The sequence below is a fragment of the Neofelis nebulosa genome, chromosome 8, assembly GCF_028018385.1.
Source record: "Neofelis nebulosa isolate mNeoNeb1 chromosome 8, mNeoNeb1.pri, whole genome shotgun sequence".
Lineage (NCBI taxonomy): Eukaryota > Metazoa > Chordata > Mammalia > Carnivora > Felidae > Neofelis > Neofelis nebulosa.
This window is the reverse complement of record NC_080789.1, coordinates 88,699,423-88,725,298: the sequence shown is the minus strand read 5'-3', so window position 1 is coordinate 88,725,298 and position 25,876 is coordinate 88,699,423. Positions and strand designations below refer to the sequence as shown.

The following is a 25,876-nucleotide window of genomic DNA, read 5'->3' as shown; positions in this document are numbered from 1 at the left end:
TCTGTTTAATTTGTTTCTCAGAAGAGGAAACCAAGGCTTAAAACAGCATATCCCATTCATCTAGTTATATAGTAAATATCGGACCTGTGATTTGAAATCCATACTTATTTTTTTAAGTTTTTATTCATTTTCAGAGAGAGAGAGTGAGAGCGTGAGCAGGGGAGGGGCAAAGAGAGAGAGAGAGAGAGAGAGAGAGAGAGAGAGAGAGAGAGAGAGAATCCCAAGCAGGTTCCGCACTGTTGGTACAGAGCCCGGGGCTCGAACTCAGGAACCATGAGATCAGATCATGACCTGACCTGCTCTGAAATCAAAAGTCAGACGCTCAAATGACTGAGCCACTCAGGTGCCCCAGGAAATCCATACTATTGACTTTTGTTTACTTTCAGCTGTTTCTCAGCCCCTCATAAAACATTCACTTATTCTGTCTTCAAACTGGGAACAGAGAGCTTGAGCCAGTGGGAAAATGGTTATTGTAGCAGTTGGTTTCTTAGCTACAGTGACAGTATAGCAAATACTGTTCCAAGTACCTAGCTCCCCTTTAATTTCTGGGAACAAGGGGTGGGAATAGGACCCTTGACCAGCTTTGCCACAAAATGTTTTGTAAGAGTCCTGGATAGGAGTACACAATGGAAAAATTAGATGTAATGAACAATTAGATTGCAGTAAAATTCACTAATGTTTTTTTTTCCAGTCATCTTTCAAAAATAAATACATAACTACATGATCCTTAGTACATCACTATTTTTTCTTTCCAGTTTACAAAACATTGAACTTTGAGAAAATGCAGTTTTATTTGTCTTGCTGAGTAGAACTTTATGGGATTTTTTTTCTTTGATTGGAGTTTATAAGCACAAAATCATGAAATTTTCACTGTGTGAAAGGCATATTTTTTTTTTTTACCCTAGTAAGACTTTTGGGACAGCTGAAATGAATTAACTTGAACATTCCGAGAAATCACCTTTTGGCTGAAACTACACAGAAAAAATCTCACTTCAAAAGATTTTTAAAGAGACATATGTGCAATGGAAATGACTTTTCAGTCTCAATATACTGACTGCCTTTTTGATGACTATCATATTTACTTTAACAAATTTAAAAGGGCATGGTTCAGATTTCAGAAGAGTGCTTGCTTTTTCCAGTTACCAGTATTTACCTGGTTAATGGAATCTTTATTTGTAGTTTAAATTATTAGTGGTTGATTTGTAATGGCATCTTAGTGAAAATTCTCCTATTTTAAAACCATACTCTAAGATATCCTGTTGTCTTAATTTTTTCAATTCATCTTTCAAATGTTTAAGAGAGTAACGGGAAACTTTAGTTATTTGCAATCTTACAAACATTGCTTTTCACATACCAGTGGTAGGATCTAACACAGTTTAGAGCACAAAATTTGGAGCCAAAAAAGGCTTGGCTTGAATTTTGGTTCTGAAAATGTCAGCTGTGTGATCTCGGACAGGTCCCTGAAGTAACATGCATAGTTAAGTCCTTTAGGTATTTATAAGCAAGAACTCATATACAGACTAAAGCAGTAGTAAAGAAGAGCTAACTTAAAAAAAAAAAAAAACAGCTTGAAATATTACAGAAACCTTAACTTCACTTTCTGTTGCATTTTTAAAGAGAGGAGGTGTGGATGTTATGTTCCAAACAAAAAGGGTAAAACTTCAATATACTTGCCATTCAGAGTGGAGAAAAGCATATAGAAGTTGATGTACCTAGGGTATAATCTGTTTCCAACAGCAGCTACGGTGATGCTTTTAAAACATAAGTCAAGGGGCGCCTGGGTGGCTCAGTCGGTTGAGCGCCGACTTCGGCTCAGGTCACGATCTCGCGGTCCGTGAGTTCGAGCCCCGCATCGGGCCCCTGTGCTGACAGCTCAGAGCCCGGAGCCTGTTTCAATTCTGTGTCTCCCTCTCTCTGACCCTCCCCATTCATGCTCTGTCTCTCTCTGTCTCAAAAAATAAATAAACGTTGGGGCGCCTGGGTGGCGCAGTCGGTTAAGCGTCCGACTTCAGCCAGGTCACGATCTCGCGGTCCGTGAGTTCGAGCCCCGCGTCAGGCTCTGGGCTGATGGCTCGGAGCCTGGAGCCTGTTTCCGATTCTGTGTCTCCCTCTCTCTCTGCCCCTCCCCCGTTCATGCTCTGTCTCTCTCTGTCCCAAAAATAAATAAAAAATGTTGAAAAAAAAAATTAAAAAAAAAAAATAAATAAATAAACGTTAAAAAAAAAAAAAGAAAAATTAAAAAAAAAATAAGTCAAATAAGGTTACTTCCCTGCTCTAATCTCTTCCAGGGTTTCCCTACCTCACTTAGAGTAAAAATCTTATAATGGTCAGTCTAGCTGTCAAACCCCCAACATTGCATCCTGCCCAATCCCACTCTGCTGTTACTAACATAAATTCTACTCCTGTCTTCATTCATTCTGTTTTAGCCATGCTGGCCTTCTTGCTCTTTCTTGAGCACAGCAAGCATACCTCAGGGCCTTTGCACAGGCCTTTTTCTCTGTATGAAAAACTCTTTTCGCAGATATCCGTGTACTTCAGTCTATATATCCTTCAATTGTTTACTCAAATGTCACCTTGGATATGTCTGCTCTAACCACCATACTTAAAAAAGCAAATTCCATAGCTTCTCTGGTATTCTCAGTCCTCCACCCCTGCTCCCCCCCCTTTTTTTTTTTTACATATTACTTACTACTTTTTGTCATAGTGTATACCTTATTATATCTGCTGTTTACTTCCCTTCCCTGGTAGACCGTAAGCTCCCTGAAGGAAGAGATCTTTGTTTTGTTTACCTGTATATATGCCTCATATGCAGAAAATTGTCTGGAACGTGGTAAGGGCTCAATAGATATATGCTGAACGAATAACTCTCCTTTTTAGTTATGCCAGCCTAAAGAAGTAAACTGAGGCAAACTCAAAATTGTCAAAAAGATGAGTTTATTCAGGAATAACAGACGTACTGCGATTTAGGATATGCAAACTATAGCAAACTATCATGAGTCCCTTGAGGGTTTGGGGTGGGCTGTTATCTATGGGCAGGAAATGTAAAAAGGGGATAGTTCAATTAGAGACTGTTAAAATAAAAAACAAATGGGACCAGGTTTGAAAATTCCTCAAGCAGACGAAACCAGTGCAGTCATACAAGCAAAGCTCAAGTCAGTTTACTTTGTGAGACCAGCCCGACCCTGACCATTCCTTGTTCACATCTCTGGAAACCATAAGTACAACTTCCCAAGGTTGATACGAGGCAACTCTTGATCAACTACCTATCACTTAAGAAAATCCCAGTGTTACCACTTTTTTTGTAAATCAGTCATTTATGGGAAATCAGTCTGTCTTTAAATTGTATTTTTCTGACAGCACATGCATGAGATTTTTTTGTTTTATATCCTTCTGTTTCATTTTAGATAGAAATTCCTTTAGAGATATATATATATATATACACACACATATGTTAAACACTGAGTTCATAATTAAAGGAATATCATTGAGGGGCACCTGGGTGGCTCAGTTGGCTTAGCATCCGACTCTTGATTGCAGCTCGGGTCAAGATCTCATGGTAAGTGGGTTCAAGCCCCTCATCAGGCTCTGCGCTGACAGCATGGAGCCTGCTTGGGATTCTCTGTCTCCCTCTCTCTCTGCTCCTCCCTCTCTCGCCCACTGTCTGTCTGTCTTTCTCTCTCTCTCTCTCTCTCTCTCTCTCTCTCTCAAATTAAATAAGCTTCAAAATGGAATGTCATTGACTTTAAATAAGTTTAAATAAATTTAAAGTCAAATGACAAAAGATAGAAATTTATGAAACAATATATCAAAGCTTTGGAAGAAATATTTCAAGACAATTTTAAGAAGAGATGCAGATAATAAAAAAGAGGAATAATTCTTTCATAAAGTCTCCTGAGTTATAACCAACTCTGTACCTTTTGATACGAAGTAAGGCCACTTGAAATGGTGCTGTCCTCCATTCTGCCATGTGAATAACCATTTCTCTCCCCATTACCTCCTGTGCCTTTATCATTTTTTTCTCCATCATTTGCCTGTCAAATATGCCAATTACATGCAAAGGTATTCACTGACTTTGAGTCGCCAGAGATGTGAATGCAACTGAAAGGAGAATAGATATTTGGAGGAGAAAGAGAAGACATGTGAGGAAAAAATAATTTAGATGGTATTTATACTACAGTAGAATAAATTGGTTTCTCTATACATTTAGTCAAGGTAACCCTTTTTCTCTCTCATAATTCTTTCCCCTTCTCTAAGGTACAGCTATGAATCCTTTATCCTCTGGAATTTCTTTTTCAATAAAAATTAGTCAAAGCCTTTTCTCATTTGTTAGTGTTTATGTTATGCACTTTGCAGTCAGCAATTTAGGAAGTAGCGTTGCCTAGTAGTTGATATCACACACAATTGATTGCCTTGATATGTTTCTGCAGTGCATATACTGTTGTTTGAGTTGGTTGTTTTCTTGGTTGCATATCCCCACCTTTAAAAACAGATTAAATACCCCTGTGGTCAGGGACTGCAAAGGCTAGACACACAGAGTTCCTCAATAGTTACCTGACTTATTCCCAATAGGTGTCTCTACTAGCTATGAATTATTTGATGTTTTATAAAGCTTGTGCTTCTGTTTATAGGTATCATACAGACTTTTTGAAGACATGGGCCTCTTTGAAGCTTTCAAAATTCCAGTTAGGGAATTTATGAATTATTTTCATGCTTTGGAGATCGGATACAGGGAAATTCCTTGTAAGTATGTTATTTGTGAAATAATACTTTAAAATCTGTCAAATTTGCTGTGGGTAGTGGGATATTGAATTGTTAGCAGCTAACAGAGAATTCCCCATGGTAAACACAGTGTGTGGCCGCATGCTATAGTGATTAGGAGATAATATCCTGTTTCAGAATCCCAGCCCCTACATTTATCAGCTGTGGAAGACCATGGGTCTTACTTAACCTCTGCATGCCTCATTTCTCAATCTGTAAAATGGGGATCATAATATCTGCTTTGTAGGATTGTTATGAGGGTAAAATGAGGTAATAATTCTAAAGGAGTTATAATAGTGCCTTCACCTAGTAAGACAATTAAGTGTGTGCCCCACAAATAATTAAATGTTAAATTTATTGCTCATTTTATTACGTACTCCTTTTATTGGGTGAGTTCAACTTTTGTTCTGGCATCTGCAGAGTTAAAACATTAACTCCTGATGTTCTTGAATATAACAAAAACCTGCCTGGGTGTTGAGGGACAGGTGGGTGATGGTATAATTAATAAAATACACAAGAGGCACTCCTAAGTGGTTGCAAAGAAATTATTAGAAGCCTTTAAAATCAGACAAATGTGAAGACCAAAGGAAGATTTTGTGAACCAAGTGTTCATGTTTGTGAACTTTAAATATTATGAGGATAGTTTGTGATTTATAATAATGCAAAATAGAACAGAGGGAAGATGTTAAATTTCCAATATGGAGCATTGCAGGTTTCATCTGAACATCATCCTAAATACTACAAAATATATGGTATGGAAGAAAATGTCCAAAAATCCAGTCATAGAAATTGTGAAAATGTGCAGAAATCACGTGGTACTTTTAGAAAATAAATGGCATACAACAAGAGAAATAGACATCATATATTGGTTGAGGCATGTCTTAGAAACGTGTTGTTCAAATCATGTTCTAAGTTTTAAGTTTTAAATTTTCTTTTATACACCTTAGACTTTAGAATCCCATGTCTTTTTCTAGTTGCAAAGAGCTGAAGTTAAATAAAAATTCTATGCAGACAGATAAAGTACAGGTATTTCCAGACATTAAACTAGTACATTAAACTAGTGATCCATTATTAACATATTGTTTTTCAAAATGCCATCTGATTGGAACAAAAATGCACAGCTAAGGGCATGTAATAGGAAAAGAGAATGGAGAGTTGGATCCACAATGAGATTTGTTGGAGAATATGGGACCCAAATGCAGGCAAAACAGGACAATGGGTATAGAGGAAAGAGGAACTTAAGAACACTGGTCCCCTTGGGAAGGTCTGGCCAATAGGGCCATGGAAATTGAGAGAAAAATATGAAAAAGCGGTAGTTGAAAGGATCTCAAGATAAGCCTTGCTTTCTTAATACCATTTTCCCAGGGCTCCCCCTGGTTGGATGCCAGTGATTGACATAAGTGTTACTGATTTTTCAACAGCTAGTCACCAGACTAAGTTTACAAATTGCTGTATTTCCAAATATATTTTAGTAACATAATCAGTGATAGCCAAGTCCATGCAGTACAAATTGATATAATAACTACTAACGTTTCTCTGGGCAGTGTGTCATTAAATCATAGGGAGAGTTGACTAGTATTTAAGTGTATAAAGAAGTTTCCAGAGTCTAAATTTTATTATTCATGCTTATAGTTTTTTATTTTACAAGTGAATGGATTTTTTTCCCTGAAAGAGTGGGTTCTTCATTCCATATGAAAAGAATTTGTTTATTATAAACCTGCCTATTCTATTAGGAGTCCCAGACACTTTCCATAAAGGGAATTCACTGATATCTTCTCACAGGAAAGTTTTAGCTTGATTGGTGATCACTTTTCAATAGTAATTCTTTGCATGTGGTTGTGTTGTAAATTTCAACTAATATAGATATTTATTAAAAGCTTTGTTTACCATTAATTATAATTATGCTACATAAAAATTTGTTTTATGTGTCCTTAACTTTAATACATATTCCTGGAGAACTATGTTTCTAATAGCTCTATCTAAATAAACCCATACCTAAATGAAAAAACTCAAGAGTAACTAAAATGGGTTAGATTAACTTTAATATGACAGTCACCTAAAATAATAGAAACTAAATTGTAATTAGACTTCTAAGTACACCCTTAATAATTTTTAAAAGAAGCGGGAAAATGTGAAAGCATTTATTGATTGATTGACTGATTGAGAGCATGAGAGGGGAGAGGAGCAGACAGAATCTCAAGCAGGCTCCCACACTGACAACGGAGAGCCCCACACAGGGCTTGATCCCCCAATCCTTGGATCATGACCCTAAATCAAGAGTTGGATGCTCAACTGACTAAGCCACCCAGGTACCCCAAAATATTTTAAATTTGTACCCAGAACCCTTATTAAAATTTGAAGAATCTAGATTTAAAAATAGGGGCGACTGGTGGCTCAGTCGGTTAAGTATCCTGACTTCGGCTCAGGTCACGATCTCACAGTTTGTGGGTTCGAGCCCTGCGTCGGGCTCTCCATTGTCAGCGTGGAGCCTGCTTTGGATCCTCTGTCTCCCTCTCTCTCTGCCCCTCCCCTGCTGGACCCCCCCCCCAGTTCTCTCTCTCTGTTTCTCTCTCTCTCTCTTTCTCTCTCTTTCTCTCTTACATACACACACACACTAAACTTTAAAAAAAAAAAAATAGACATGGGTAGCTAGGTAGATATGACAAGGTATAGGTGTACGCAACTCACTGACAGAAATATGATACCAAATATATACTTGCTCAGTAAAGATTTGGATAGATTAAGGTATAGTTTATATTCAATTGCACAGAGAGATAATGTTTAATATTGTTCACAGTCCTTTTCAATTGGGCATACTGGCAGGTAAAGCAGATAAATCATCAGGTGATATTCATTAGTAAATTCAAAGTTACTTTTGAGAGTGCTTTTTCTCTTTTCGGAGAATTTCATCTCTAAAATATATGTTACCTAACACCTCTCATTCTTGTTACTGAAGTTGGAGAAATGGGTACGATGTCTCAGAAATACCTGTGATCAGGTACTATTTAATGGCAGTAAGAGAATAATATTGCTCAATCTGTGTTCAGTTCAGTTCAGCTGAGCTGTATGTCATGTGCCCACCAATTCAAAAGTAGATCCTGAGGTGATGCAGCATAAGCTGGAAAGGCAGAAATATTACAGTATTTACTATATTCCAAAGGGGAAAATATTTACATTGTTACTTTCCTTCTTTTAACACTTTTCCATCGGCACATAGACAGAATTTTAAATTGAAAATCTATAGGTCTAAAAATGTATGAATTTTACGTATAACTCCAACCCTCCACGCCAGTTTGCTTCAACTCTGTGCTTGAGGGATCAGGAGAAAGTTGAGAAAACAAGTGTATCAAGACAGAAGAGGGAAATGGACAGGCTTTGGGTATGAGGTAGGGCCTATTATGTGTTAGTGTGTGTGCATGTGCGTTTATGTGTTGTCAGAGAGGCAGAGGGGCTTACCAGATGGGAGGGGGAACCAGCGAGGGGGTTGGAGGTTTGTCCAAAATGCAGAGATGAAGGAAGAAGGATGATAGTAATGATAGCTCTGATACTGTTACTTATCCCTCTCAGTTGCCTACAAGAAGAGGAATATTTAAGCATGTTTGTGTGTCCTACAAAATCCCCTATGTGGACCTAGCTGGCTTATTTCCTGGGTGCCTTTGCTCCTGAGTTGGTCATCAGAAAGCTGATGGCGAGAACAGCAGCAATATTAGCACTTGACACAATACTTGCACATAATACATGCTAATTAAATGTTTATTTAATAAACGTGTTATTCACTGCTTAGAAGGCAGGTGATTTTCCATCCTGCATATGGTGACAGTGACAGTGTTATTCTTCTGGATCTACACATGCATAACTGGAGATATTTTTAAGGAGTTAGGTTTGGTTAGCTGTTGTTTTAAGTATTTCTGAACCTATATTCAAAAGCAAAGCGGGTATTTATTTCCATATACTGTCTTTACCTAATTTTTTTAAAATTTTTTTTAACATTTATTTATTTTTTTGAGACAGAGAGAGACAGAGTATGAACAGGGGAGGGTCAGAGAGAGAGACACACAGAATCTGAAACGGGCTCCAGGCTCTGAGCGGTCAGCACAGAGACCAACGCGGGGCTCGAACTCACGGACCGCGAGATCATGACCTGAGCCAAAGTCGGCCGCTTAACCGACTGAGCCACCCAGGCATCCCTCTTTACCTAATTTTTAAATCAAGATTATTCTAGCCTCATAAAATGAGTCAGGCAGCTTCCCTCCTTTTTTATATTTTCAGTACCAGATTATTTAGATAAGATTATTCATTGAAAATTCACAGAAATTACCTGTGAAGCCTTCTGGCCCTGGGCCTTGGGGTGGGGAATAGGGCAGGAAGCAGTAACTCCACAGGTTTATCTGTACTTGATGTTGTCTGTCACCCCAAACAGACTCTGCCAACACCAGATACTGCCCCCTGATATCTGCCTGATATTGCCCCCATCCTCCCTTCATGATGCTGGGTGCATACACAGGTTTCTGTGACTTGGAAGAGGACTGGGAACTACTTGCACACGGTCATTTTCCCAGCTTGCCACAAAGGGGGAGAAAAGAACTTAGAAGCTCTCTCCTGATATATCCCCTAACAGTGGCAGCCTGGGCAGTTTCTTCCTCTACCGGAACATCCCTGCCTTCTCTGTCCCCCAAGGATTTAGCATAGCTGTTATTTTTAGGTCTTCAGTGTTTAACAAATCCAGGATGGATTTTGGAAGAAAATTGGTTATCTGTACCATCTTGTCCCAACAGCAATAATTTATTTTATGTGACTTATATTTATATTAACTGCAAGCTTACTATGTGTCAGGAGTTTAAAAATATGTCTTCTGTAATTCTCACAATTGTACCATTGTGCTATAATAAGGCACCATTATTTAATATGTCTATACTTTTAAGATTAGGAAATGATACTGAGAATTTTAACTCACTTAAGGTAACCCATGTAATACTATCAGAAAAGAGACAAAATCAGATCTCACCTAAATCCAGAAACGTTTAGTGTGATCAATTTTGTACATGGCACAGGTGTGGATGTAAAATATAATGGCCTTGGATGACTTGAGATAGTCCATATGCAGAGATACAGACTCCAGTTTCAATACAGTTGTTCTTTAGGGCACTAGATAATATCTGGCAATGGCAAAGGGCACAGGTTTTCCTCTTTTCCTCCTTTGGAGCCTGGGTTATCTGTTTCTCAAAGCTCTTCTGAACACGTCTTCTCAAGTCCTTACAAGACTGAATTGCTGGGGTGTTTACGTAAGATCTAGCTACATGTCCTCACATAAAGACTGACTCTTAAGAGTCACCAGAAATGTAGGAGAATAGGCACTATCTCCACACATTCCCTCCGTGTGCCCACCAACACAGTGTCAGTTTTTTCTTTCTTCCCTGAACAGGGACCAGATGTTTCTCTCCAAGTCCCGTTATTATTCTTATTTTTCTCTCTTTTCTCTTCATCTGTTGAGTATTATTCAGAGATATAATCTATATTGGAGGAGACTGTATGATCGTTGGCCATTGGAAATAAAGTATGTAAAGTTAGTAGACTTAGGGTAAGGCATAGCACTCAATGAAATACCATGAAGGGCCAGTAGACAAGAGAAAAATTTGGAAGAATTGCACCAGAAAAAGAAGGTGAGCCAAGAGCACACCGGGCCTTTTGTCACGGTTCAGTAGAAGCTGAGGTGCACACATAGAATAGACCCCCTTCCTGTGATAATGACATTGTTAACTAGAGGATGTGGTTTTCCCATAGATTTTGCTCTATGGTCAATGACTCAACTCCCTACATTAATGTACAAAGAGGCTTTTATTTTTCTCTGTAGGTATGTCCTAGAGCTGTATTCCCAAAATGAACATCATTGATTCTTGTTCTTGATTTTTGCTTTGTGGATTTAATCTACATATAAAAGATATAGTAGTAATTTTTAACCAGTGTTTTAAGTTTGATACAAAAGAATAGTACTATGTTTTATTCACAGAATATATTTGCATGCTATTTATCAGAGATGAGATATTGGGTGATATAGGCCATTGATCTGACCTATTTGCAGTATGTCACGGGTCTTTCTTTTATTTTGGTCCTCTGCATAATCTTATAGGAGCATGGAAATACATATAAAGGTAAACATTACAGGGGTTTCACATAGTGAGTTTTCTTTATATGTTAGGTTTCTGGTAGACTCTGCACACAGATTTTTCCACTTCAGACATCTGCATGAATAATGAATGTTGTGTGTGCTTTTTTTTTTTTTTCTTGTCACTATGGATATTTTGGAGTAATGGAAGAGTAATCAAAGAGTATTTGTCCTTGAATGTTTTTGCTGGGGTATTAAAATGTTAAGACTAAAATGTTTATCCAGTAGATGGCACTCTTAGTCCTTGGACCCCAAGTTCACAAATTAATGACTGTTCCCTTTGCATTGGTTAAAGATCATAACAGAATCCATGCCACTGACGTCTTACATGCTGTTTGGTATCTTACTACACAACCTATTCCAGGCCACTCAACTGTGATTAATGATCACGGATCAGCAAGTGATTCAGGTACGTGTTAAGTATATCTGTGTTTCTTTGTAACTGGGGGGAAAAGTATTTCTTTAAAAAAGGAAGTCAAGACAAATGGTATCACTTTAATACCTTTTAAAACTTTCTGTTACTTTCATTTTCTCTTCTCAGATTCTGACAGTGGGTTTACACATGGACATATGGGATACGTATTCTCAAAAATGTATAATGTGCCTGATGATAAATACGGATGTCTGTCTGGAAATATCCCTGCCTTAGAGTTAATGGCCCTGTATGTAGCTGCAGCCATGCATGATTATGATCACCCAGGAAGGACTAATGCTTTCCTGGTTGCAACTAGTGCTCCTCAGGTAAATCTTTCAATTTTGATTACAAGAGATAATTCAATTTAGAGATTTTTCCAAAGGAAATTTATTTTATAAATTTGACTTATAATAGGGACCAAATGAATATGAGCCAAGCTATATTTAGCCCTAGGAAAAAAATCTTACAGACCAAACTAATTTTGAAAAAAATCTTACAGACCAAGCTAATTTTGAAAATATATCATGTTTGTTCCAAGATATTAATGGCAGGCATGCAACTTTATTACCCATGGGACTCCCTTCTCAGTTTTCTTAAGAAGAAAAGCTAGTTGAATTCATATTAATGAACCTTCTCAACAAAGAAAATCAAACCTATACTAGAGTCTCTTTTTTGGAAAGATTAGAGAACCCAGCCTTTCTTGGACTTTTAAGAATATGGGGCTTAAAAAAAAAAAGAATATGGGGCTTATTTGTATATAAATCCTATTCATTTGAGATATATTCATTATAACAACCATGATTCTTATGACATTTCTATTGATTAGGATTTAAACATCAACTTATTTCATTCATTTGAAGGAATTTTTTTTATCTGAACATAGTATTCCAAAAACAATAACTTTAAAGAAGTTCATTTTCATATATATTTGAAGTTAAGTCAAAAATTAATCACTGAGTATCTCAGCATCTCCCTTTATACAATTAAACTCAGTAAGTTTCTCCTTCATTTAATTAGCTGGATCCATGTTACTAAGTATTCCGAGATCCTGTTTTTCTTTCTAGAGGGTCTAGAAGACAATCTGGTCTCATACATTTTTTGTTTTTTTCTTGTTTGACTTTTGTCCTTTACCCAACCCCTATCCATTTCCACCTGTCATATAGACTAGACTAGATTTTCCTCTAATCTATATGTTAAAAAAGTATCCTGATATTTTTTCCCTACTTATTTTAAACTTATTCCAGCATGTCCTTCTTACCCCAGAATTATTTTCCCTAAAGATGGGCAAATCATTTTGCCAGCACCATTTGTCATGCATATTTTCCTACACATGTATGCATTTTTACTTAGTTCAATGTAAATTTTCATGTGCTCAGGCTCTCCTTTTTATCCTTATGCCTTTTAAACCTGTATTGTCATCTATCTGCCACACTAACCTTCAAGCAGTTTTTAGGCAACTTCCTTCTCTTGCAATGTCGTTGAGCATTATTAGAGAATTCCAAGCAGATATTTATTATATACCTTCAATTACTACTTTAAGGATGATGTTTTCCATGGCTGCTTGTGAGGTGAGAATGTTTTAAATTATGAGCTTTTCAGGGATTCCATTCCTATGTATTAGTTATATGTGTTTAAGAAAAGGTAATTCTTACTCTAGATGCAGAAAGTAACTGAGTTACCTCCTAGGGATTTTAGTGTATTTGGATTGTTTTAAATAGTTAAATTCTTGTGCAAAGAAATCTGATAAAAGCTAACTCTAAGCCCCTCATTTGCAAGAGTTTAGAATAAAGTTCAAGGAAATGAACTTCATCTTATAAAAAAGGAAATTTAACCAAGAAAAGTAACCATCAATCAATGTAATTACAATATATAATTCTTAATAACCAACAGTCACAAGATTAAATTTCTGTGTTCTGTGAAAAAAGAGAATTCCGAAAGCTTTGCATACTCATGTATTATTATTATTTTTTTTTAATTTAAAAGTTGAACTCTTCAGTCTCTTACTTATTTGCTTAGGCGGTGCTCTATAATGATCGTTCAGTTTTGGAGAACCATCATGCAGCTGCTGCATGGAATCTTTTCATGTCCCGTCCAGAGTACAACTTCTTAGTTAATCTTGACCATGTGGAATTTAAGCATTTTCGTTTCCTCGTCATTGAAGCAATTTTGGCCACTGACCTGAAGAAACACTTTGATTTCGTAGCCAAATTTAATGCCAAGGTAAGTAGATTTGTACCAGTCTTCATTTTATGACCATATTGAAAGATGTCATGGAATCAAAGTGTGGAACAAAATTCATTGCTTTCACCTTTTATATGTCAAATGTGAAAATAAAATGCAATAAAATGATTAACCAGAAGCAGATATATAGACATTGGTCCTAATCTAGAAATCTGAGAAGTTGAGGTGCTGTTTCTATGTGTGTGTGTGTGTGTGTGTGTGTGTGTGTGTACACATACATACATTTTGTGCTGCAGAGAAATAAAAATCTCAGTGTCATTGGGTTTTTGTTTGATTTAATTTACTCTCACCTCTGTAGCATATTAACATAAATTATCTGACTGTAGAAAAGGTCAAAACCTCAAAACAAAATTTCATACTTCAAACATAAACACCAAAATTTAACTTAAGAAAATTTCTTACCGTTTGTAGCTATATTTATTTACTGGTAATTGGTAATATATGCTAATTTTATTTATTTGTTTATTTAGAGAGCATGAGCAGGGGAGAGAGGCAAAGGGGGAAATAAAGACAATCTTCAGCAGCTCCACGCTCAACATGGAGCCCAACACAGGGCTCAATCCCACAACCCTGGGATCATGACTTGAGCCAAAATCAAGATTCAGATGCTCAACCGACTGAGCCACTCAGGCGTCTCTTTTTATTTATTTATTTATCCACTTTAATTTACAGCCTCTTTACATATATATGCTAAATTTTTAAATTATTTTTTTAACGTTTATTTATTTATTTTTTTTTTGAGACAGAGACAGAGAGAGACAGAGCATGAATGGGGGAGGGTCAGAGAGAGAGAGAGAGAGACACAGAATCTGAAACAGGCTCCAGGCTCTGAGTGGTCAGCACAGAGCCCTATGTGGGGCTCGAACTCACAGACTGCAAGATCATGACCTGAGCCGAAGTTGGACGCTTAACCGACTAAGCCACCCAGACGCCCCTATGCTAATTTTAAGTAGCATTATTTTCACTTCAATAATTAATAATTATTTTGTCCATCATTTCTTATTTTAGTTTTCCGATAAGCTATTTTACTGTTATGCAAGCCAATAATGTTATTTTAAATAACTACGAAGTTCTTCATTTCTTGGTATTCTGATCTCTACATGTTGGGAAGATAATAAATATTGTTTATCTGTTCAACTTTTGCTTTCATTGAGGCAAAACACATTTTAACTTTGCCCCTCAAACAGGTTAATGATGATGTTGGAATAGATTGGACCAATGAAAATGATCGTCTACTGGTTTGTCAAATGTGTATAAAGTTGGCTGATATCAATGGGCCAGCTAAATGTAAAGAGCTCCATCTCCAGTGGACAGAGGGTATTGTCAACGAATTTTATGAACAGGTAACTAACTTAACTGTTTATCTTAATTCCTACTTAGGCTGCTCATAAATTCAGAAAAGCTTCCAAAAGCTGTAAAATGTGATCAATCTCTTTCATATTCATACGTCAGAAAATGCGCTGACTAAAAACTCTAAACATACACAATTTGCAAGGATTGTGGGAGTGTGGGAGGGGAAGGAGAAGATACTGAGATAATGAAATGACTTAGTGAGACATTAGGAACACCATTGACATATTGTTGTTTTTTTTTTTTATAAACTGATTATAAGGTAGTTTATATGGGTGAATGTATATCAGGTTAAGTTCATTTACTTTTTAATGTTTATTTTGAGAGAGAAAGAGCAGGAGTTGGGGGGCAGAGAGAGAGGGTGGGGAGAGGCAGAGAAAAACAAGGAGAGAGAGAACCCCAAGCAGGCTCTGCGATGTCAGCACAGAGCCTGACACAGGGCTCGGTCTCATGAACCATGAGATTATGACCTGACTGGAATCAAGAGTCAGACACTTAACCAACTGAGCCACCCAGGCACTCCCAAGTTCATTTACTTTTAGTGGTCAATAACAGCAGCATACAAAAAAGCTTTAAAAATAGGCATTTTATTTGACATGATAATGTGAAAATAAACACACTAACAAAAAACCTACCAAACACATAAACATGAGGTGATCTTCCCCATATTATCCTATGCTGATTTAATTATATCTGAAACTGTGTTTTGAGTACTGTGATTTACTCTCTTAAGAGGAATGTGGAGGCAGTAGATCATGGGTAAAGGACAGGGATCAGTGACATAAAAAGACATGAAAAAAGTGAAGATCATTACCACGGGAGAAAATGGAGGTGATGTAATAACTGTCTTCAGATACTTAAAAGGCTGACATACAAATTTAGTGTTAAGTGATCATACATTGTGGAGATTAAAGAAGATAAATTACTGCTTAACACAGACCTGATTTTTTTTAATGTCTATTTATTTTTGAGAGAGACAGAGACAGAATGTGAGTGGGTTAGGGGCAGAGAGAGAGGGAGACACAGAATCTGAAGCAGGCTCCAGGCTCTGTGCCATCAGCACCAGAGCCTGACGTGGGGCTCAAACTCACGAGCTGTGAGATCATGACCTGAGCCAAAGTTGGACACTCAACCTACTGAGCCACCCAGGTACCCCAAGATGTGATTTTTAAGAAACATGAGATTTCTTTTTCCTTCCCTAAAAATGGTGTGGATATAACCAGTCTATAGAAGGTATAGTGAGATTGATTTCAAGACAATGAGAGAAAAAAATTTGTATTATGAAGAAATCCAGAAATAAGTAATAAATTGCCTGCTATCACTGGACATATTTAAAGAGGGATTAGAAGGAATTTTATAGGTTTATAAGGTTTTGTAGACAGGATTCATATATAGAATAAAAGGTTTATACTTTCTAGATACTTTTCTAGAAATGAGATTAATTCATAATCAATCCCCAAATATTGAAATAAAGAAAAATAAAAAGGATAATTTATCATCATTCTACATAGGTATAACCATTGTTGGTATTTAAGTATATTTCCTTCATTAATTTTGCTAGATGACTACTAGTTTACAATGTTTTTTTTTTCCAGAAAGATTTGAAGCAGTTCAAAATAAAAACACACAATAGTACTGATAAACATATTGCCAAATAAGACTTTCAGAAACCATATAATCACAGAAGATATAATTCAACCAAAAGCTGGGAAAAGATAGCACCTTTAATTGAGCAATAAACTATACTAAGATTTCTGGCAGCTAAGGCAAAAGAAAAAAAAAAAGAAAACATGATAGATCATGTATTTGTTGGATAATTATTCCCAGCATTGCATTTTAAAGTGCATTTATATTCTCATTTAAAGAGGAATCATGTGTAATAAGAAGTACCATCTACTGAGACATTAGACCATTTCTTCTATTTCCCCTTAATCAAAAGCCAAAATCTCAAGATCACAAAAGTGATAAATAGCAACAAAACATTTCTACAGGGATCTTAGTAATTTGAGTAGAATCTTTTAGCAGTCAAGCAAAAGAGGGAGTTCACACATGAATGTCTGGGTTCTTACATAATTGCAAATTTTAGATGCCAAGTGAATGTTGACTTTACTAGTATTTTAAATTTTCCATGTCATTTATCTTTCTGGTTGACTATTCATGCTAAATTCCTATTTCCAGGGTGATGAAGAGGCCAGCCTTGGGTTACCAATAAGCCCCTTCATGGACCGTTCTGCTCCTCAGTTGGCCAATCTTCAGGAATCCTTCATCTCTCACATTGTGGGTCCTCTGTGCAACTCCTATGATTCAGCAGGACTAATGCCAGGGAAATGGGTGGAAGACAGTGATGAGTCAGGAGATACTGATGACCCAGAAGAAGAGGAGGAGGAGGAGGAAGCACCAAATGAAGAGGAAACCTGTGAAAATAATGAAGCTCCAAGTAAGTTTATAAAATCTATTTCTAGTGTGTTTTTCCTAGGATTGTTGTTTTGTTTTTTGTTTTTTGTTTTTACATAGGTTTGGATGAATTTATGCTTCTCATGAACTACATAGTTTGTGTCCACATATCATCTGCATTGGATTGTGGATAACTTCCCTTCCCTAATATCATAATAATAGTAATTATAGACTGTGGAATCTATTATAATACCATGTTCATACAAGGATACATTCTGTTATGAAGCAAAAAGAAATCAAGTGGTTGAAGCCTGTTCTTCGTAGTATCTTAATGATTTAGAGATGAAAGGAATTTCACATACTGTATAGAGCAACAATAGACTTTTGTTGGCCTAGTTCAAGGAAAGCCATGTGAAGTGGTAAGAGGTAGTTATTAAGCATCAACACTGTGCCAGGCATTCTTCCACGTACTGAAGATAGAGCCATGAACAAATCAGACAAAATATAAATCCTTGCCCATTTAGACTTTTCTTTCCAGTGGAGTTGGTAGACACTAAGCAGGACAAGTCAGTAAGTCTTTAATAAGTCAGGTACTGATAAATGCTCGATTTAAAAAAAAGGGGGGGGATATGAAATACTGCAGAGAAAAGTTAAAATTTTAGATAAGGTACCCACAGATGGTCTAAAGAAGAAAGACATAAAAAAGAAAAAAAAGACTGAAAGAAGTGAAGGAAGATCCATGGCAGTTCAGGTGGAAAAAGTGTTCCAAGAAGAGAAGAAGCAAACCATGTAAACGTCCTGAGGTCGGCGTTGGCTGGGTGTTCAAGGAGCATCAGGAGAGCTGGGGTGGCTAAGACAGGAAAGGGGCTGAGGGGGTAGCAGGAGAGAGGCAGTGGGGAGCCAAATGATGTAGGGTTTGAAGGTGGGGCGCTGTAGGTCACAGTATGGAGTTTGGCTTTTACTCTGAGTAAGTTGGGAAGCCCTGAGAGATGTGGTGCAGAAGAGTTAGCTGATTCAGCTTACATTTTAAATGGGTTGCTTCAGCTGCTGTATTGAGAACAATCTTGAGTCTGAGGTGGGAATAAGGGTAATAAGAGGCTGTTGAAGTTATCCAAGTGAGAAATGACTGTGGCTTTGAACCAGGCAAAGTAGTGACATTAGGAACAATGAAAAGTATTCGCATCTGGTCATTGATTTGGAATACATCATGTAGCCAACCTAATCCATTTTAACTCACCTGATGACAAAAAGGCATTAGTTTTATTCATGTCTTGAAATATTCTCCGCTACTTCTCCTGTCATAGGGAGGAGGCCCAAACATCATAATTAGGAAAACCCATAACCCTTACAGTAACATTGCACAAATAGTGTTATTATTTTCATGAAAACACAGTATGTGGTTTACCTCTGCCTTCATAAAAAAATATAGTGGTAATATTTTTCGAAGCCCTTACCCAAAATATTACCAAAGAAAGACATTCTGATCATTTATTCCCATCTTTTAGCACTGTCAGGAAAATTCATGACTCAGTTCATCTCAGCCATCTAGTAAATTCAGTCTGACATGGGTTTGACCCATTTTGCCCTCTATAAGTACTCTGTTGTAGGCTTGCAAAATAGAGATACAGAGATCTTCATGAACTATAAACTAATGAGGCAGGGTTTCACAAATTTGCTCTAGGTTAAATTTTTGCTTCAGTTCTGTCTTATATTTTAACTTTGTACAGAATAAGTTGAAAATCAAAAGTTGTTTTCCGTCAGTATTCTATTATCAAAGAAATTATATTTTATTTCTCTGGTGCTTATAAAAAGATTTCCATTAGCAATTTTGTGCTAACCTTGAGATTCAGAGGTTGGAGACAAGACTTGGGATTCATGGCTTATGTTTTCATTTGTTCATTTAATAAACATGTAGTGGTTGTTTTGTTTTGTTTTGTTTAACTTCAAAGAGCCAGGAGGTAGTTTGCTGTTGAAGGACAGGACAGTTTTTTTTGTTTGTTTTTTGTTTTTGTTTTTCTTTTCCCACTGAGTGACATTGGAAAGTGTTGTCGGCTTAGCCTCTTGGAAAAGCTTTGTTCCCGTGGGCTCTTACTGATTGCTATTTGAACTCAAACACATTGAAAACACACACACATAATACCGGCATCAAGAATTGAAGAACACAGGACAGGAGATTAAACAGGCTCAACTTGTCAGCATTGGCTTTAGCAGCAAATGAGACAACCAGATATTCAATTACTTTTCGTTCTGTAGGGTTAAGTTGCCATACTGACTTCCAGATTCTGATGTGTTACTCTCCAAGCCCAGATTTCCTCATTTCTAACTCGACTGCTGTAGAATCCAAGTAATTTTAGTTTCATAATCAGATTGACTGGGACGGTTAACTTGATTGAGCCTGAAAGTTAGGTTTCAGAAAAAATTTAGATTAAATATGCACTGATAATTTCAGCAATTTGCAAAACTTGGAGATCTCCCAGGAAACACAGAATTAAATGTTTCAATATGGTATCCTAGGGAAAGAAGGCTTTTTCCCAACCTCATAATTAAATCTGAAAGATTCCTACAGCGAACTAAGAGGTTTCTAATGAAGTACTAAGCTGCATTTAGAATTTGAGCAATGAAAGGCTCTTTGTTCTCATTTCAAAAGGTTCCAGTGCTGAACAATTTGGCTCCCAATACAGGCATGTTTTAGACCACCTGCAGACTCTAATCTACGCAAATTTATTTGGTACAAACTTTCTTCTACGTCACCTTATTCAGTTCAAATCCAGAGAGGTTTATTGCTAACATTTAACAGCATTAATAAGAGAACAGCTGTTCTCATGGGAGCTGTCCTGAAAGGAAAAGGAGAAAAATCAAGCTTTTGTTACCTTCATCCCTTTGAATACACTGCCATGAATGTGTATAACTTTCAGATGGAATAATCACCTTGGGCAGTAGTGTTTTCCTATAACCGTGATTCAAATCTGTCCTTCGGCCAATGCTCATTGGTAACTCTCTTGATTCAAAGGATTAGGTTCAAAAGTATATTGACATTGAAAAATTCCTTAACAGAAGCCGATTTGACTTAACTATAATAAAAACAAAGTAGACACAGACAAGTAGATGACTTTGGTAGAAGAATAATTTTATAAATTTGCTTTTAAAACTCTAATGTGGTAGTAATATATTTTATTGATTTTTATAGAAATAATTCAGATTCCTTTAAATTTTGTGTATATGTATACACACACACACACACATGCATACACATATACACATAGAGTCTTTGTTAAGAAACATTCAGTTGAAGAAATTGATGTCATGCTCCACAGACCCGTAACCCTGCCTGTATGCATGCCCCTCACTCTGCCTGGAATGCTGCCAACACCTTCACCTAGAGTATTTAATTCTCAAAATTTACGTCTCACCTCAGGTGTCCTGTTCTTTGAAAAAAAAAAAAAAAACTTACCTATCCCCTCACAGGCTGAGTCTCTTGTGTTGCCATGGTTTTAATGTACCAGAGAGAGATTGCAATATACACTTTGTTAAAAATGTCAAGGAACGCTTTATTCAACATTGTTGCAATAAGGGAGAGAAATTAAACTCAACTCCATTGAAACTAAGGCAGGAGAATTTTTAAGCAATAGCATGAGCTATGAAAAATTACTATAGGACCTTAGAGGGAAGTTGGCCCATGTGATTGAGCCATTTGTGTTTGCTAATTGGTACGTATTGAAGTTAGGCACCTTCCCTCCTATGAAGACTGAAAGTTAGGGCCCCTGTTTTTCTTGATGATTTCATTTCAAAAGAATTAATGCCCATGTACTTGAGGAAGGAGTTCCTGGGTTGTAAAACTGGCTAGAAACTGGGAGAAGTTTTATCTGTATTACAAAAAAGCAGAGAAAGTATCTGCACTTTCAAGTTTTATAAAGTAAATGCTATAATAAAAGGCAGGCCAGAGACATACAATCTGGAAGAAACTGGTCTAGAATTTAGTCCAGCTAACAGGAGCATCAAGACCATCTTAGTCACATGCATACGTCTGTCATAAAACATAGCATGTGTATTTTATTTTCTTGTCTTCTTTGCTCTTTCTCCTATAAACAGTAAACTCCTTTAAGGCAAGCTCTTGGACTAATTGGTCTTTGTGTATGTAGCATCCAGAAATTTCTTGTCAATTAGTAGGTGGTCAATATAAATTTGATTGATGGGTTCATCTCATAAATAAAATAATGAAAACAGTAAATCGTTTTTTAAATTCTTGCTTATGACTCAGCCTATATCCATTCACCCTGGCATTTATTCAATTTAATAATTTTGTTATGTGTCTGTATGGTTCAAAATCAATTCAAGATAGCATGTCCCTTTTTTTTTTGGCATCTGTTTCTTTTCTTTTTATTCCTTTTTTTTAATTTACATCCAAATTAGTCAGCATATACTGCAACAATGATTTCAGGAGTAGATTCCTTAGTGTCTCTTACCCATTTACCCCATCCCCCCTCCTACAACCCCTCCAGCAACCCTCAGTTCTCCATATTTATGAGTCTCTTCTGTTTTGTCCCACTCCCTGTTTTTATATTATTTTTGTTTCCCTTCCCTTATGTTCATCTGTTTCGTCTCTTAAAGTCCTCATATGAGTGAAGTCATATAATTTTTGTCTTTCTCTAATTTCACTTAGCATAATACCCTCCAGTTCCATCCACATAGTTGCAAATGGTAAGATGTCATTCTTTTTGATTGCCGAGTAATACTCCATTGTGTATATGTATATATACCACCTCTTCTTTTTTTTTTTTTTTTTTAAACGTTTTATTTATTTTTGAGACAGAGAGAGACAGAGCATGAACGGGGGAGGGTCAGAGAGGGGGAGACACAGAATCTGAAGTAGGCTCCGGGCTCTGAGCTGTCAGCACAGAGTCCGACGCGGGGCTTGAACTCACGGACCGCGAGATCATGACCTGAGCCGAAGTCGGCCGCTTAACCGACTGAGCCACCCAGGCGCCCCAATATACCACCTCTTCTTTATCCATTCATCCATCGATGGACATTTGGGCTCTTTCCATACTTTGGCTGTTGTTGATAGTGCTGCTATAAACGTGGGGGTACATGTGTCCCTTCAAAACAGCACACCTGTATCCCATAGATAAATGCCTAGTAGTGCAATTGGTGGGTCATAGGGAAGTTCTATTTTTAGCTTTTTGAGGAACCTCCATACTATTTTCCAGAGTGGCTGCACCAGCTTGCATTCCCACCAACAATACAAAACAGATCCTCTTTCTCTGCATACTCGCCAACATCTGTTGTTGACTGAGTTGTTCATGTTACCCATTCTGACAGTTGTCAGGTGGTATCTCATTGTGGTTTTGATTTGTATTTCCCTGATGATGAGTGATGTGGAGCATTTTTTCATGTGTTGATTAGCCATCTGTATATCTTCCTTGGAGAAGTGTCTATTCATGTCTTTTGCCCATTTCTTCACTGGGTTATTTGTTTTTTGGGTGTTGAGTTTGAGAAGTTCTTTATAGATTTTGGATACTAACCCTTTATCTCATATGTCATTTGCAAATATCTTCTCCCTTTCTGTCAGTTGCCTTTTAGTTTTACTGATTGTTTCCTTCGCTGTGCAGAAGGTTTTTACTTTGATGAGGTCCCAGTAGTTCATTTTTGCTTTTGTTTCCCTTGCCTCTGGAGACGTGTTGAGTAAGAACTTGCTGCACGTAAGATCAAAGAGGTTTTTGCCTGTTTTCTCCTCAAGGATTTTGATGGCTTCCTGTCTTACATTTAGGTCTTTCATCCATTTTGAGTTTATTTTTGTGTATGGTGTAAGAAAGTGGTCCAGGTTCATTTTTCTGCATGTCGCTGTCCAGTTTTCCCAGCACCTCTTGCTGAAGAGACTGTCTTTATTCCATTGGATATTCTTTCCTGCTTTGTCAAAGATCAGTTGGCCATATGTTTGTGGGTCCATTTCTGGGTTCTCTATTCTGTTCCATTGATCTGAGTGTTCTTGTGCCAGTACCGTACTATTCTGATGATTACAGCTTTGTAGTATAGCGTGAAGTCTAGGATTGTGATGCCTCCTGCTTTGGTTTTCTTTTTCAAGATCGCTTTGGCTATTCGGGGTCTTTTCTGGTTCCATACAAATTTTAGGATTATTTGTTCTAGCTCTGTAAAAATGCTGGTGTAACTTTGATAGGGATTGCATTGAATATGTAGATTGCTTTCGGTAGTATTGACATTTTAACAATATTTGTTCTTCCTATCCAGGAGCATGGAATCTTTTTCCATTTTTGTGTGTCTTCTTCCATTTCTTTCATAAGCTTTCTATACCTTTCAGTGTATAGATTTTTCACCTCTTTGTTTAGATTTATTCCTGGGTATTTTATGGTTTTTAGTGCAACTGTAAATGGGATCGATTCTTTGATTTCTCTTTCTGTTGCTTCATTGTTGGTGAATAGAAATGCAACCGATTTCTGTGTGTTGATTGTATATACTGCAACTTCGCTGAATTCATGAATCAGTTCTAGCAGTTTTTTGGTGGAGTCTTTTGGGTTTTCCATACAGATTATCACGTCATCTGAGAAGAGTGAAAGTTTGACCTCCTCCTGGCCGATTTGGATGCCTTTTATTTCTTTTTGTCAGTTTTTCCTTTTTGAGAATGATATTAGCATTGGGTCTTTCATATATGGCTTTTATGATCTGGGGGTATGCTCCTTCTATCCCTACTTTCTTGAGGGTTTTTATCAAGAAAGGATGCTGTATTTTGTCCAATGCTTTCTCTGCATCTATTGAGAGGATCATATGGTTCTTGTCCTTTCTTTTATTGATGTGATGAATCATGCTAATTGTTTTGCAGATATTGAACCAACCCTGCATCCCAGGTATAAATCCCGCTTGGTCGTGGTGAATAATTTTTTTAACGTATTGTTGGAGCCGGTTGGCTAATATCTTGTTGAGGATTTTTGTATCCATGTTCATCAGGGAAATTGGTCTGTAGTTCTCCTTTTTAGTGGGGTCTCTGTCTGGTTTTGGAATCAAGGTAATGCTGACTTCATAGAAAGAGTTTGGAAGTTTTCCTTCCATTTCTATTTTTTGGAATAGTTTCAAGAGAATAGGTGTTAACTCTTCCTTAAATGTTTGGTAGAATTTCCCTGGAAAGCCATCTGGCCCTGGACTCTTGTTTTTTGGCAGATTTTTGATTACTAATTCAGTTTCCTTACTGGTTATCAGCATCCTTTTTTTTTTTAACTGTATTTTGAAATTGATCTTACCCTGTAAAATAAAAGAATTTTTGTGGTATATTATAATAAAACTGTTGACAGAATCACTAGTACTTCCATAAAAATTTTGGTGGATGGCCTCCAAAAGATCTACTTCCTTTGGCATATCTCATAGCTAATGTATTTTTTTCCTATTCTTACTATTTTTTTTCTTCTTTTTTCCTCTCAGATTGTACATTGTAAATCATTACTACTTCATTAGGTAAACCCAAATATCCCTGCTGATATTCCTGGTAACTTGTACTGTTAACTCTTTAATGTAGTCCCCATTAGATCATAATTTCCTGTGGACTGCTTTTTCATATCATTGTCATTTTTATCACTTATCACCACTTCATCATTTACTTGGACCTGTGGAACAGAAACTAGAAAGAACGTGATTCATCTAGTAAACTCTTACTAAAGTCTGGAGCTTTGTACACAATATACACACAAAAGGAGGGACCTGGCTTCTGTGCATTGGAAAGTTCATAGTCCAATAGGGGATCTTAGCCTAATTTCTAAATTCTTGGTCTAAGTCTAAGATGGCCACTCGGATGAAGGTACTAAAAGTTATATTCTGGCCGCAAGCAGACCCTCTTCTAAACTCAAGTCTAGTTCTTACTTTACCTCTGCACTTGAAGGTGTCCCAGACATTTCATGTTCAGCATCTCCCTCAAATCTCCTCACCTAACATTGCCTTCTCAGTACATCTTATGACCACCTACTCAATGGCTCAGGCCAGACAGCTCAGGGTTGTCTTTGATTCCTCTTTCTTCTTTTTTTCCTTACATCTAATCAGTTGCCAAAGTCCTGTTGATTAAACCTCACAAATATGTCTCACATTTATCTACTTGTCCTCATTTTCATTACTTTCTTCCTAGCCCAAGCCATGGTCATCATGCCATATTCTCTTGGCTGAGTAATTTTTGTCTCTTTCTGGCACCTTTAAAAGATTTTGTAAGACTCAGTGTGATTGTACCTACCTTTTCACTCTTGCCCACTAGAGTAAAACTCCATGCTGGCAGGCATTATGTCTATCAGTGAATGACCAGAACCTACCATACTTGGTGCATATTAGGTTCTTAATAAGTAGATAAAGAATTGGAAGACTAAATAGTGAATTATGGTATCAATTCAAAGGTCTTTAAAATGTCTTATGTTTCATCTGTCAAAGTTGATGATATTATAGTTCCTTAAGAGATGCAATTCTGTGAAAATTGTCCTTACTATTTCCATGTTGAACACATGAAATGTTTTGGTCACCAAGACAATGTAATTTATTTACTTATCAAATGCATATTTGCTGACCCTCAT

General features: G+C 36.9%; 1 protein-coding gene across 3 annotated transcripts in view; it reads left to right on the top strand.

The window, feature by feature from the left end:
- PDE3A (phosphodiesterase 3A) overlaps positions 1-25,876 on the top strand; it is a 325,528-nt gene that overhangs the window by 290,700 nt on the left and 8,952 nt on the right. For all 3 annotated transcript variants that reach the window (XM_058743490.1, XM_058743489.1, XM_058743491.1), the window contains 6 exons: positions 4,629-4,740; positions 11,217-11,330; positions 11,463-11,662; positions 13,353-13,556; positions 14,765-14,920; positions 17,106-17,364. In XM_058743490.1, the coding sequence (XP_058599473.1) occupies positions 4,629-4,740; positions 11,217-11,330; positions 11,463-11,662; positions 13,353-13,556; positions 14,765-14,920; positions 17,106-17,364 (1,045 nt within the window). The remainder of the gene's footprint in view (positions 1-4,628; positions 4,741-11,216; positions 11,331-11,462; positions 11,663-13,352; positions 13,557-14,764; positions 14,921-17,105; positions 17,365-25,876) is intronic.